Consider the following 15,254-nt stretch of genomic DNA (forward strand, 5'->3'; position numbering starts at 1 on the left):
TCAATCATACGTATGTTGCATGTTTTTTGCTCCACTTGGAACAATCTTTGGGAGAACACCGTTCTGGTACAGGTATTGTAGAATGGGAAAAGAATCATATCCTTTGAAATTGTGACAGATCACTGTGGCTCCATTATTTTCTCCAGAAAAAAGCCATTGACAAAAATCATATGTCGTATTCATTCCACTGAAAATAAGTTCATTCTTTCCACAATTTTCACACACACTAAGTGGTGTCAGATCCTCTTTTAAACACTCTAAGCATACTTGTTGTACAACGCATAAGTTTGGTTTGTGTTCGTAAGTTCCACATTTAGTTTTTTTACAATTCCTGCATTTCGAGGTGTCTCGTTCTGGTTTAAACCCGTCCTCACATTCAACTAGATCGTCTTGAGTGCATTCGAAATCGAAGAAAATATAAACTTGGTTTTTGGTGTCATCCTCATCTACAGTGCTCATATCGTCGTTTAAATTGTTTTCTGTAAACTTGTCACCTTCAACCGGCAACATGAAACAGAGATGTCCAACTTCGTAGAAATCTTTACAAGTCTTGCAATATATTTCACCACATATATGTTCTTTTTTATGCATTTTCTTATTAATAGTTTGACTGCAAATCTTACATCTAATGTATGATTTGCATGTAGAGTTTCCTTTCCTGGTAGTCTGTGCATGTAGTCTATAGCATTCTTCACCATTGAAATGACGGTTACAGTCGTTACAGTATAGCCAGTTGTCATCTTTTTTTTCATGAATTTTATGGTATGATGTACAGATGTTATTGCAACGGTGTTCCTCTTTATGTTGGTATCCCTTTTTGCATGTGTGACAATAATAACTACGGGATAAGAAAGCAGGCATACTAGTAATCACATCAAAATGTTCATCGTGAAAATACAAATAAATTTTTTTTTCTGCCTCTGGTCCTTGGAATATGATTCCATTGAAGTGTTCCTTTGAAACAACATGTATTTGATATTCTGGCATCATTGCTTGAAACTTTTTGATTTCTTCTATTCCACATTTATGCCGGGGAACATGCGCAAGAGTATGTAAATCAGTTGCTAGATGTTCTTGAATTTTTCTGCCTTGACGAATACTGTTCCATTTTTCATGTTTGTCTAGGTTTGCTTTTGCGGTAACTAATGCCCTGGCACAACATAGATCATCTCTATTTCGTATGGTAAGAATACATTGCTTAGTTTTCATAAATCGCTCCAGATCAACATATTTTCCTTGATTTCTTGTACCACCAACAGGGAGTTCAACGTGTGTCATCTCTATTTCAAGTGAATCATCCAATACAAATTGTTCATACGACTGCAATACCCTCTCTATTTCACGTAGTAATGTTTCAACGGACAATTGAGATACTTTCATAAACGGTATTGTTATAGGAAAGTCCAACTCAGGACATTGAACTGACAATCGGATAAGATCTGTTGATTGCATAAACTCTGTTATGTTATTGATAATAGATCCAAACAAAAGTCGTAAAGTTTTCAAAATCTGTGGTAAATCCTGCACTTCTAATTCTTTGAATGATACTTTGTAACGAGTCGTTGTGGTATTGAATTTAGGTATAGGCTGAGTTGACAGTACACGTAGGTCATAAAACTGTTCCGTATTGTCTTTCCTTGTTACGTGTCGCTTGAAGACTGGGTTTCCATCATTCGTGGCTTTTCTTTTTAATCCTCCTCCTGTCTGGGTATGTTTTTCTTCTGTGTGACGTTGTAGACTGTCAATTCTTGAAAACAATAGACCGCATGTTTTACATTGGAATAAAGACCCATCCCGATGTCTCAGCATGTGACGATCTAGATTATCCCTTCGGCCAAACGTGTTCTGACAAATTGTACATGGAAAAGTATCCTTATGTCCAAATTGTCGACGATGATTGATTAACATCCCAACTTTAGCAAATGATGCACCGCATTGTTGACATTCAAATCTATTAGGCATCCTCCTTTCCTTGTTATTTAAATGTAAATGAATGGATTCTGAAAAAACAAATTATCTTAAATACTAGTATGTTTACCCATAATTCCGTGTTACTAAATATAAATATATAAATTGAAACTCTGGATAGATATATCATTTCACAGCTGCCTTCGTGAGAGAACAGATGGACGATAAAACGTGTCCCGTATGTAAACTTCAATTTTCTAGAAAAGACGTTATGATGCGACATCATAGAAACAAACATGGAATAACTGAACCATATCCGCAGAGTAGTCATGAAGACCCGCCGCCGCCGCCGCCGCCGCCGCCGCCGCAAAGGGGGGACCAGCAGCTACCGCGTAATGAGGATATGCCACCACCGCCGCGTGATGAAGATACGCCGCCGCCCCGGAAGGAGGAAACAGAACACTTTGTTTTTTTCATCCATTCACGATGACGGTAAGCGGACCAACATCATGTGGCAAAACATTTTTTGTGAAACAACTTCTTCAAAATTTAAGATTGATACAGCCCACTATTCACAGAATACTATGGCTATACAGACGTTGGCAACCACTCTACGACGAAATACAAAAAACGGTTAGACCATATATGTTGAATTTATACAAGGGATATCAGTTGATTTAGAGAAGGATAGCTATATAGACCCAAGTGTAAGAAATATGATAATTTTAGACGATCTAATGTCAACATCAGCAAAAGATCCTAGAATCACTGACTTGTTTACGGAAGGTAGCCATCATAGAAATCTATCAGTTGTAGTACTAAATCAAAATCTTTACTTCAGTAAAGATCCTACACAGAGACGAAATTGTCACTACTTGGTATTATTTAACAACCCTGTCGATAAACAACAGATAATGACTTTAGGCAAACAAATGTATCCGGGAAAAGGACTATATTTTTTAAAAAAATTTGAAGAATCAACTAGTCAACCATTTGGCTATCTTCTTCTGGATTTAAAACCAACGACACCTGAAACGAACCGACTGCTTGGAAACGTTTTACAGCCACAATCAGCAAAGACCGAAGAAGTCATTCCTACTTCAAATGATACTATAAGAACAGTCCAACATTCACCCGTTTCTTATTCTTACGAAGACGGTCGTGGTGAACAGACGTATGAAAACATGCCCTCCTGTGACGATTGTGGAGTAGTGCTTGACAGCATGCACGATTTACAAAGACATATCAAAAATTGGTGTCCAGAAAACGAATATTTGAAAAGGAAAAGAGACAATGAAGACCTAGGAAATGAAAGTCCTTCAAAAAAGTCAGCCTCAGAATGGATTAAGTATGATAGTGGTTCAGACGATAGTAGTGAAGATGTTAATATGGACGACAATGAAGGATATAAAACCCTATTACATGAAGCCGTTAATACAGCGAAAGATACTTGGGATAAAAAATATGACAAGTACGTGAGAGAGGGTATGAATGAGGAAGATGCAATTCAACGAAGCAATGAAAAAATAAGCCATATTGTTCAACGTCAATTTTTTAAACGCTATACTGAATTGTTGAAACTGATCGTCCCCCTGGAGGAAAGCAAAGTACACTCTGACATTGTACAACAAATTCAGGATATTGTTAAAAACATACAGATTACGAAACTCAAATTCGGCGTATTCTCATGAAAAAGCGACATCAATTTGATGAATTATTTGATGATGATTACTTTGAAATGAATACTGATACTGAGGATAAAGACGATGAGGATGATGAAGAGGACACTGACAAAGATATACAAGAGGAAGACTAGTCCTTTATAACGTACAGTATAACATGGGTTTTATTATATTCATTTTGATATTTGTGTTGACAACATGTCTGCATGGGAGAAATATCTAAAGGAAATTTACTTCATTCCGTCAAATCCTGCTAGTTTTTCTGGACCGGACAAACTTTATAATTATGTACAAAAAGAAGGGAAGTACAAAATTAGTAAATATAAGATACGAAAATGGTTACAAAGCCAAGAACCATACAGTTTACAACGACCATTAAGGAGACCACAAAATAGAACGGAAATCGTTGTTGCCGGCATAGATGACCAATGGTCTGCTGACCTTATGGATATGGTGAAGTTTTCAAAATACAACAAAGAATATAAATATGTATTGGTAGTCATCGATGTGTTTTCAAAGTATTTATGGTTACGAAGACTAAAAGATAAAAAAGGCGAGTCCGTGGCAACTGCATTTCAAGACATATTCAAAACAGGAAGAGTTCCAAATAGAATAAGAACGGATATGGGACAGGAGTTCAAGGCAAAGAAAGTTCAGACTGTTTTAGAAAAGGAAGAGATTAATCATTTTTATGCGTTGAATGAGGTCAAAGCATCAGTGTCCGAGCGTGTTATAACCAGATGCTCCGCAGGGCGTAGCTTTATACGACGGCAGAGGTTGAACCCTGAACGGTTGGGGCAAGTATGGACACAACATTCAAGCTGGATTCAGCTCTAAATTTGGATTGTGATTAAATAGTTGACACAGCATAGGTTTCTGACACGGAATGAATGTGTTCTAATGAACTTAAAATTTTTGTTTTCTCTTAGAGCAATTCACTATGCTGTTGAATATTAATCCTCTCAAAAAAAAGTTTGAAGAAATTTTCTTTTTATTTATGAAATTTCAAATGAGAAAAATTAAACCCAATTTTTTAATCACATCCCCCTTTCCCTTATTCCAAAACTAATCTCAATTAAAATTTCTAATGGAGTTTGCAACAATAACTTCTAATTTAAATACATCATAAAATATTAAGATGTAAAAAAACTGCTTGTTATCACTGAATGGTAAAGATTAATTTAATTTATCAGTTGGTAGTTAAAAGTGAATATACATTGTATATTGTATATAACAAAGATTTAAGTTGATTCTGGACAAAGAAAGATAACTCCAATTAAAAAAAAATCTTGCTATTGCACAATATTCTGCAATTAGATATTTCTTGCTTACTATTCTGGACAAAGAAAGATAACTCTAATTAAAAAAAAAATTAGCTATTTCACAATATTGTGCAATTAGATATTTCTTGCCATTGCGCAATACTGTGCAATTGAAAAGACTTGCTATTGTACAATACTTAATATAATAATTTTAGATCCTGATTTGGACCAACTTGAAAACTGGGCTCATAATCAAAAATCTAAGTTCATGTTTGGATTCAGCATATCAAAGAACCCCAAGATTTCAATTTTTGTTAAAATCAAACTAAGTTTAATTTTAGACCCTTTGGACTTTAATGTAGACCAATTTGAAAACAGGACCAAAAATGAAGAATCTACATACACAGTTAGATTTGGCATATCAAAGAACCCTATTTATTCAATTTTTGATGAAATCAAACAATGTTTAATTTTGGACCCCGATTTGGACCAACTTGAAAACTGGGCCAATAATCAAGAATCTAAGTACATTTTTAGATTCAGCATATCAAAGAACCCAACCGATTCATTTTTTGTCAAAATCAAACTAAGTTTAATTTTGGACCCTTTGGACCTTAATGTAGACCAATTTGAAAACGGGACCAAAAGTTAAGAATCTACATACACAGATAGATTCGGCATATCAAAGAACCCCAATTATTCAATTTTGATGAAATCAAACAAAGTTTAATTTTGGCCCCTTTGGGCCCCTTATTCAGTTGGGAACAAAACTCCCAAAATCGCTACCAACCTTCCTTTTGTGGTCATAAACATTGTGTTAAAATTTCATTGATTTCTATTTACTTAAACTAAAGTTATTGTGCGAAAACCAAGAATAATGCTTATTTAGGCCCTTTTTTGGCCCCTAATTCCAAAACTCCCAAAATCAATCCCAACCTTTCTATTGTGGTCATAAACCTTGTGTCAAAATTTCATAGATTTCTATTAACTTAAACTAAAGTTATAGTGCGAAAACCAAGAAAATGCTTATTTGGGCCCTTTTTGGCCCCTTATTCCTAAAATATTGGGACCAAAACTCCCAAAATCAAAACCAACCTTCCTTTTGTGGTCATACACCTTGTGTTAAAATTTCATAGATTTCTATTGACTTTTACTTAAGTTAGAGTGCGAAAACTAAAAGTATTCGGGCGACGACGACAACGACGACGACGCAGACGACGACGCCAACGTGATAGCAATATACGACGAAAATTTTTTCAAATTTTGCGGTCGTATAAAAATAAACGAAAATCAGAATGTGTCCATACTGACAGTACATTGATGCCCCACTTGCACTAAAATTTTCTATGTTCAGTGGACCGTAAAATAGGAGTCAAAACTCTAATTTGGCATTAAAATTAGAAAGATCATATCAGAGAGAACATGTGTACCTATAAGTTTCAAGTTGTTTGGACTTTAACCTGAAGCGGTCCATACAGATGAACAGATGAAAGAACAAACAAACAGATGCACAGACCGAAAAACAAATAATAGTTATGACAAACATGAATATTCAAACAAAAAATTTGATAAACTGGTAAGATTTATCCTCCCTTGATTCTGATGGTCTGTCCCTTCTAATGAATCTTGGTCTAATTTATTAACAAATTCCATATGATGTAGAGATTATTTCTCATGATTTTGGAATGAAATCTGATGCCATTTGCAGGAATTTGATCAAATGTACTGTATTGGAACAAACTTATGGCAGTAGTATTTTATTTATCAAGCTGATAAGTTTAGGAATAGGCCTTCAAATATTTCGTTAACACTTCCTATACCTATTGTTACAATTACACTATTTGCAATGTTATTGTGTCTGGTATTTTGGGGTGTATACATCAGTGTACTAATTGATACTGTGGATTCATTTAATTTAATGGGTACCAATTTTCGTGGATTAATGAAATATAACATGTTTGGGGAAATTTAATTTAGTTGCTTTGGCAGTTTACATACAAGCCTATAGAAAATGTGTTATTAGTTGAAAAAATAATTTTGTGGTTCACCTGTACCTAAGAAATCCATGAAAAATCGGTATCCAACAATTACTAATGAATCCACAAAATTTGAAGTGAATTAAAAGTTTCTATTGCTTTTTAGTTTGAAATTCTTTCTTTTTTTTTGTCTTCTTTGCGGTCTCTGTTTTTGCTGTATAAAATCATATATGAAGTACATCCATCAGTACTAGAGTGCAGGATGTTACGATTTCATTATAAATCATCAGAGTACTTTGAGCTTGCTTTCAGTAATTGTGAGCTTACTTAAATACTGTATTATATTGCTTATTATTTTGTGTTTACTTGTGTTATGTGAGACAGCTATCCAAAGAGACATAAGCATGCACTTTCAACAATAAGCAAATCCCCATTTTAAGCCGATTGGAAAATGTTTCTTCATTGAATCTATCCTTCACTTATACACACACAATCCATGAAAATATTTATCTCACAAAAAATAGTGAACCTTCAGTACCAGATTATATAGATACAAGAAGTGGTGGTATGAGTGCCAATAAGACCAAAACTAAAATTACAAAAACAATCACTGAATCCAAAAGTAAAATCACAAAAATAATGAATCCAAAAGTAAAATCACAAAAAAATGAACTTTGATGAAAATTCAAAACAGAAAGTCCCTCAACAAATAGCAAAATCAAAATCTCAAACACATTGAACTATTGGATAACAACTGTCATATCCATGTCTTGGTTCAGTCACAATTTGTAAAAGTTAACCATTTTGGGTCAAAATATGGTCTTGCCATGATAATCAGGAAATTTCAGTTAATTACAACCTGTCTAGGAAGAAAATTAATTATCACTTGAACTAAATCAATTATCAGCTCCATAACTGTAGGTTTCGATTCATACAATGATTTATACCAATTACCACTAGACATGTTAGACCACAAGAAAGACAGACGTTCTGCTACATTATTTGTCCATGATGTAAATTCAATGTATTCAATCAGTTATCTTTCTTTGTACTTTGTTTATATGATATTGTGTGGTAATGTAAATAGTCATAAATATTGTTAGGTCAAGTTAAAACTTATAACTTAGTGAAAAATAAAAACCACATCCATCTTGGTTACACTTATAAAGAACTTAATAGATACATAAATCCATTTTTTCTTTTTCTCCATGGAAAAAACTTTGTTTTAAAAATTCACCAAGGGAACAAAATGGAATTTAAACAAATGATTTTTTGTACAACTCAAATTTGCATTTTTAAAGGAATATGTCTCCATAGAGTCTCAAGCCCTGCTCTCTTAATCATGTTCAGTTAACCACCAAAACCACAATTTGGCCTATAATCTAAAATGATTACACCAGGAAAGCCATATGGTTATAATGCCTGATTAATGGTTATAATGCCAGATTATGATTAATAAATAACCATAATTCTTAAATATAGATGTTTGACACAGAAATACATTATAATGAACACATGTACACATATTTGAGGTCAGGCCCGTGGCCAGGAATTTCCAAGGGGAGACTCCCAAACTCTACTTTAACAGTCACAATTTCAACAGAACATTGACTTTAACAGTGCTTATTTGTTTTCAGGGGGTAGGTCGTCCGAACCCCCACTGGCTACGGGTATGGAGGTGACGTGACAATTTCATGGTAAACCAACTCGACCTGATGGAGACCAACCACAAAACATAATACCCAAAACCATCATAAGGTGAGCATACACAATCTATAGCACTGTAAACCAACCTGTTTTGATCTTTTTACCAGCTGAATTGTATATTTTTTACCAGCTGAATTGTATATAAGTATATATAATAACCATGAATATATGTCACTCTTTAAAAACAAATCAACAAGTATGTTATATTTAATTTTCATTTTATTTTGTTTAAAGCGGAAGTTCTTCAAGACGACTGAATGACGTGGGACATACAATAATGTACAAGTAATATTGAGCCTAGATAATGTACAAAATAATTTACAAAAATAAAACTCTGTATAGACTAAACAGTATCACAGTTCCATCTACGACAGTCACACACATTTACACAAACACACACACACATTTATACATCAAAACTTGAAAATGGCAGCTCAATTGCACATTCAAGCACTTTTTTTATAATCTTGCTGTCAGAATTTCTACCAGAATATTAGGATTAGAAGAGAATAAATATTGTTACTTTTTTTTTTATTAACATTGGATTTCAGGAAAAAGTTTAGTGCTTAATAGATTAATTTTCTTTAAAATAACACTTTCTATTTGTTCATATCATATACAAGAGCCATTTAATTGGCCTTGTAGTGTAAATGAATTTCTCAAAGAATTTTAACAAAATAGTGTATATGAAAACCTCTCTCTGTAAAAATTTTAATTTAATAAAAAGATTTTATCTGGAAGCTTAGCTTTTCCCAAGAGTTAAATCTGTAAAGAAAGAATAAATATGTCCTTTTTGACAGAAATTTTTAAAATTGTAAAAAAAAAAATCCGGTACAAAATCCCACAAGCGTCAAAAAATAAATTTCAAACTGATATACACAGAATAACCAAGCTGTCCACAGCAAGTGTTTGTCACAGTTATATAAACACAAAAAAAAACCTTCAACAACAACTGTAAATTGGTCGTCTATGTTTAATTCTCCCGTATTTCTTGCCTACCAAGAGTAGTAAAGGGAGCTAACTATATATACAAATAACACAAAATTTTACACTATGTACAGGAGGGATTTATACATTGTTTCTTTTTAACAAAAAAATCTAACAACAACTGTACACAACAAAGTTTTTTTTTTGTTTTACGTATTTACAACTGTTTATATGTACAAAAGGGGAGATAACAAAAAAAAAACCACTCTCATCCCAATAAATAATTTTTTCGCATTCATCATTTTTTCTCATTCACATCTTTGGCCTGTTTACTATGATAGGTTGAGGTTACGATATGTTTTAACTATTTAATAACACTAAGCTTGGTTACAAGAACATCTAGTATGGTAGCATAAAACATTATGCCGCATAATAATGGGTGCCACTAATTTTTCTAGGCATGCTTAAACTATCTAATTATAAAGTTAACCTCCAATTTTTATGATAATGAGATGAATAAGAGCATACATTTCTTTTCTGTTGAATACATTTTACGAAATTGACCAAATGCAAGAGGAAATTATTTTTAGGTTTTTAAAGATTTTTTTTTAATTTTTGAAAATTCCATGTTTTTATTTTTTGAATACATTTCTGGTTCTGTATAATTAATGAAAGCAATAATGACATAAATGCTATAATGAAAATGGTCTATCTGAAAATCTGCTGCCTTTTAATGCAAAAAAATGAGAGAAAAAATAAAACAATGCAATTCCTTACTAAGCTCGACCAAAAAATTTACATATTAGAAAAAAACATTATCCATATATTAAACTAACGTTAGGAAAAAAACTTTTATATAAAGCAAAAATTTAATTTAAATTCTAAATTTTTAAAATTCACAAAACTTCTAAAGTGAAAAATTCATATTATAGATTTTATAAATATATCTTCAAAAGTGCAGTTTAAAAAAGAAAAACAAAGAATAGGAAAAACATACAAGCGAATAATTACATTTTGTTCTAAACGACTCAAAAATACTGTTAAAATATTACGAGTGACCCAGCACTTCTTAGACAATCACTTCCCTAAATTTCCAACGAAAGTTTTAATGAATCGTAAGCTGCCTTCCAAACATTGCTCAAACTAATTATAAATGGTATGAGAACATGAACTAACGATGAAAAAAAATTGCCCTATGACGAATTCACCAATTCTAAATGTACTGAGATCAATACTGACGCCATTAACTACGTCCTGTCACATGTCACATTGTCTATCACCAAGGTGATTATGCCAGCCATACGGCTCAAGTCTTATCCATGGATTTCTATTTTGAAAGCATTCACAATATGCTTGAAAGTCATAATAATTCCACATCATTCAGTCTCAAAAAAACGAACAGCTTTCCAGGCAGAATATATAAAAAAACCCATCTATAATCCTGAGAAAAAACAAATAAAAATAAATATCTATGTCCCTCATGAATGTGGAACGAGATACCACAAAGCTGAGAAAAAAAAATGCCAACTCAAAAACTCAAAATGGCAACATTCTTGGTTATTTTTTTTTAAAATCCAGTGTATGAAGTAAAATTCCATTAATCACAATATATATACCACATTAAATTGAAATTCTCTATGAAATTTTAATTCCACCGAAAGTAATGGAACACAATATTGAATTAGATTATCTCTCTCTCTGAAAATATTAATCCCAGTGATAAGTCTTTCCATACATTAAAAACATTATTAAATAAATCCACAAGCAGTCGACAATAGCAATGTACATTTCACTACTGCTTCAAGTACTAGCACTTTGTATTATCCATGTTAGAGAGAATAAATGTACAAGTATATCCCAATATAAGTAAATACGTAATCCATATTGAGAACTGGTCAAATTCTCGTTATCTATAACATACATATAAATATTTAGTATGTAAGTTGTGTATCCTTTTTAAAGAATATTTCATAAGTTTGTTATTATCATATTAGCATAATAATATATCCGTGTTAATATATTCCTTCTACAAAATCATCCACATAAATTCCAATCATAAATATCTATATAAACTGATTTTATACAAAAATCCAATTTAATAATAATCCATTCTCCATTATTAACATCAAACGTGTGTAGCACTTTTAAGTTAAATCCAGTGTCATTTTGAGAAATACATCTTCTGTCCAATCCGGTGTTTAATAATGTCATGTCCGGGAGTGAGTCAAATCCATGATAGTGAAGACACATATTCCATCTTACAAAATCTAAGCCACTGTTGTAATGATGACTAAAAGATGGCTCAGGTTGCGAACTTGATGTAAAAGCTCAAATCCCAATCTTCCCAAAGTCTCATGTGAAAACTCACATGGGGGAAATATGTGCACAACATAGGCAGGCTGAAAAAGAAAACAAATGATTTGTTTATAAAATAATATATTGAAAGACGCAATGAAATTGACTGAGACTGGTGTATGCATTTTCATTGTTGTTTAAAGCCAGTTAATTGTTAGCTCTCTCTCGCTTTAGATTTTGATGGTCTACGGTATATTCTGGCTATTTTTTATCCTTTGATATTTTTCCTTCAAAAAATGTATAACTATTTAACCATCATTTTGATTGCTGGCCAGATACCTTATATTTCGCACTAGTTGTTAAGTTGTCCAATTTATAAACCTATAAAAGATCTCATTCAGTCTAAAGAGGGTAGACCTTGGTTCAGGGAGATAACTCTTTAAATCAATGATGTGTTTGTAAAAGTCAAGTTTCACCAATGTATTTTAAGCATTTACCTGAAACAGATTAGCTAAAAGCTTTGATCCTAGAAGCTTGGGATATTGCAGACAAAATTGTACTGATGATTTTAATAGTTATTTCCATCAGCCTAGGTTACCTTCTTAAAACAAGATTTTTTTTATTTATTTATATTTTTTTTTTGGTGGGGGGTTCTTATTTGCTTGTCTTTATAAAATACCTGTTGTGAGCCTGGGTCAGCCACATTGACAATTCCTGCAGCTTGTTTCTGTTGTAAGTACTGTATAAAGCCTGTTGACATGGCTCTGGTCTGGTAGATGATATCATCATGGTCACTTCCACAAGGCAAAGCCAACAACATACAATAATCTTTGTCATACTGTAAAGGAAATGAATAACTGCATTGATTTCACTTGACTAGGCAGAAATAACTTCACATTTCTGATCATAAAAAGTAGTGTTTGACAAAATATTACTGGACAATTGTAAATAGTGACGTGAAAGTCAATTTTTAAATCACTGCCTTGTATAGCTTTTTAAGATACGCTCAATCAGTTAGAATTTATTTCAATACAACAGGGTATTGCCAAAATTGCCTGATTCCTCAAAATTATATGTCTATCATTTATCTTTTTACTTAAATTCAACTTTGAAACTAGTGAAACTTAACATACCATGCCTTCCTAACTTTTTGTGGGGTACTAACTCCCTAGATTTATTAGGTACAGCTAAAGAACATTAACCAACAAAGTTCAAATTTTCTATTAGTTTTGATGAGAATGGTTCATAACAAGAAGATCATGTATCCATGAAAGCAAACAAGTCCACTAATCTTAAAAGATAAATTTCTACTTCTTTTCAGAATCGTACCTGCATTCTTTTAATAACCCCTTCCAGCTGTGCTGCTTCCAGTCTCATTCTCTGGGCAATTCTCAATGGCTGACATGTCCCTTCTACAACCTGTTGTGGGAGAGCCGTCTGGACGAGGGAATTGAATCCAGAAATCACATGCATCTGTACAGCACAGCTGTCATTCTTCAGCGCCAATGTTCCCTGCCACATTACTGGATACCGCTACAATAGAAATTCAGATTACATATTTTATTCATGATCTTTAACAAGTTCAAGACAATTTCCAAAATATGGACAAGTTCCATGCATCACAAATTGAGGAGACCAGGAGACATTATAAAATCTGACTTCTTGTGATCACTTGCTATTTTGATGGCTGTTTTTGTTATAACTAACCTTGCTAACAGTCCCTTTTACTTTATGGTCATCCAACTTTTAAACTGAATTGATAACAAAATGCTACAACTATCTTAATAACTGTATAAGGGCCCAAATTCTAATTATATGTACTGATTTATGATGTATACGAGTGTCTATTTTTAATTCATATAATTGTTTGCGTTTCATGTAGTGCAAATCATGTTTCAACTATATATGCTGTATCTAAATATCTGAAGTATAATATTAACACAATCCTACAGGGGTTCCAGAATTACTGAAGCCACTGAGTTTGCATGTTATAAATGGTTCCAATAGACATTCTATGGAATGTGTATTGAATTTCTGTAAGGGATACATCCTACAAAAAAAATCTCTTTAGATGTCATTCAATTCTGGAATAAAATCAAAGACAGCTGGTCTTAAAACACCAACCTGTAGCAAACTGAGTAAGCTCCCCTCTCCACCAGGTGGAGGATCAGGCATTTGTTGTCTGTTTGGTGGCTGGGTTGGAATTGCTGGACTCTTGGCGACGGCTTGATGGGCCTGCCTAGGTGGTGGTGACCTCATACCATGGCTACTACCTCCCTGTGATGGAGGCCTTTGGTCTGCCAAGTGTGGATGGTCTATCGGCAATCCACCGACCTGTCCAAGATAGGGATGAGGCAGTCCAAGTGGGTATCCTTGTGGATACATATGTGGATCCAGTAGATGTGGCATACGAAGAGCTGCAGCAGTGTGTACTCTCTGTTGAAATTCTGGGTCCCTGTACAGGTGTGCTGGTATTCCCTGAATCAGTTCGCCAGTGGGTGCGGCGAATGCACCATGACCTCTGGGTCCTTGAAGATGGTGTAGATTTCTGGGGTCCATGACACTTGGTCCACTTTCTGAATGATTAGGTAAGTGACTAGACCTTGGCTTGCCAGGCACCGAAGCTGTTTGACGGTCTCGGTCCGACTGTTGAGACGTACTGGCTGATGTTGATGGAACGCCATCTCGTGACTTCAAGGCTGCTTGGCGAAGAATCTCTTCCCGTCTTTCTATTTCTTGCCTCTGAATCTCTTGCAGTTTGGCATGGTCTTGTTGCTGCTGCATCCTCATCATTTCTTGTTGTTTGTGTTGTTCAATGAGACGAATAGCCTCTTGATGAGTCTTACTGCTGGAGTCTAAATTCTGTTGGCGAGCTGGTTTGGGTTGCTGACTGCCACCATATCCTGAAAAATAAGAATTAACTGTAATGATTCAACTAACTTTTGTAAAGATTTGAAAAAAAAAAAAATGATTTGAACAAATGCTTACTTATATGTTACTTTACATTGATGTATTATCTTCAGTGAAAAGGTCACCAAATATATAGGACCAGATGCTCCGCAGGGCGTAGCTTTATACGACCGCAGAGGTTGAACCCTGAACGGTTGGGGCAAGTATGGACACAACATTCAAGCTGAATTCCGCTCTAAATTTGGATTGTGATTAAATAGTTGACACAGCATAGGTTTCTGACACAGAATGAATGTAATCCAATGAACTTAAAATTTTTGTTTTCTCTTAGAGCAATTCACTATGCTGTTGAATATTAATCCTCTCAAAAAAATGTTTGAAGAAATTTTCTTTTTATTTATGAAATTTCAAATGAGTAAAATTTAACCCAATTTTTTATTCACATCCCCCTTTCCCTTATTCCAAAACTAATTTCAATTAAAATATTCTAATGGAGTTTGCAACAATTACTACTCATTCAAATACATGATGTTAAAAAAACTGCTTGTTATCACTGAATGGTAAAGATTATTTAAATTTATCAGTTG

General features: G+C 33.6%; 2 protein-coding genes and 1 long non-coding RNA gene across 3 annotated transcripts in view; 1 reads left to right on the forward strand and 2 right to left on the reverse strand.

The window, feature by feature from the left end:
* LOC134693995 (uncharacterized) overlaps nt 1-15,254 on the forward strand; it is a 146,048-nt gene that overhangs the window by 23,653 nt on the left and 107,141 nt on the right. The gene's annotated exons all lie outside the window — the stretch shown is intronic.
* LOC134694826 (uncharacterized) overlaps nt 1-15,254 on the reverse strand; it is a 17,998-nt gene continuing 2,744 nt past the window's right edge. The window contains exon 2 of the mRNA XM_063555889.1: nt 1-2,000. Within this exon, the coding sequence (XP_063411959.1) occupies nt 1-1,962 (1,962 nt within the window). The 5' untranslated portion in view covers nt 1,963-2,000. The remainder of the gene's footprint in view (nt 2,001-15,254) is intronic.
* LOC134695245 (uncharacterized) overlaps nt 8,737-15,254 on the reverse strand; it is a 22,823-nt gene continuing 16,305 nt past the window's right edge. The window contains exons 3-6 of the mRNA XM_063556462.1: nt 13,882-14,660; nt 13,087-13,290; nt 12,437-12,595; nt 8,737-11,861 (exon numbers count right to left, since the gene is read on the reverse strand). Coding sequence (XP_063412532.1) covers nt 11,730-11,861; nt 12,437-12,595; nt 13,087-13,290; nt 13,882-14,660 — 1,274 coding nt within the window. The 3' untranslated portion in view covers nt 8,737-11,729. The remainder of the gene's footprint in view (nt 11,862-12,436; nt 12,596-13,086; nt 13,291-13,881; nt 14,661-15,254) is intronic.

The sequence above is a fragment of the Mytilus trossulus genome, chromosome 13 (genome assembly GCF_036588685.1).
Source record: "Mytilus trossulus isolate FHL-02 chromosome 13, PNRI_Mtr1.1.1.hap1, whole genome shotgun sequence".
Lineage (NCBI taxonomy): Eukaryota > Metazoa > Mollusca > Bivalvia > Mytilida > Mytilidae > Mytilus > Mytilus trossulus.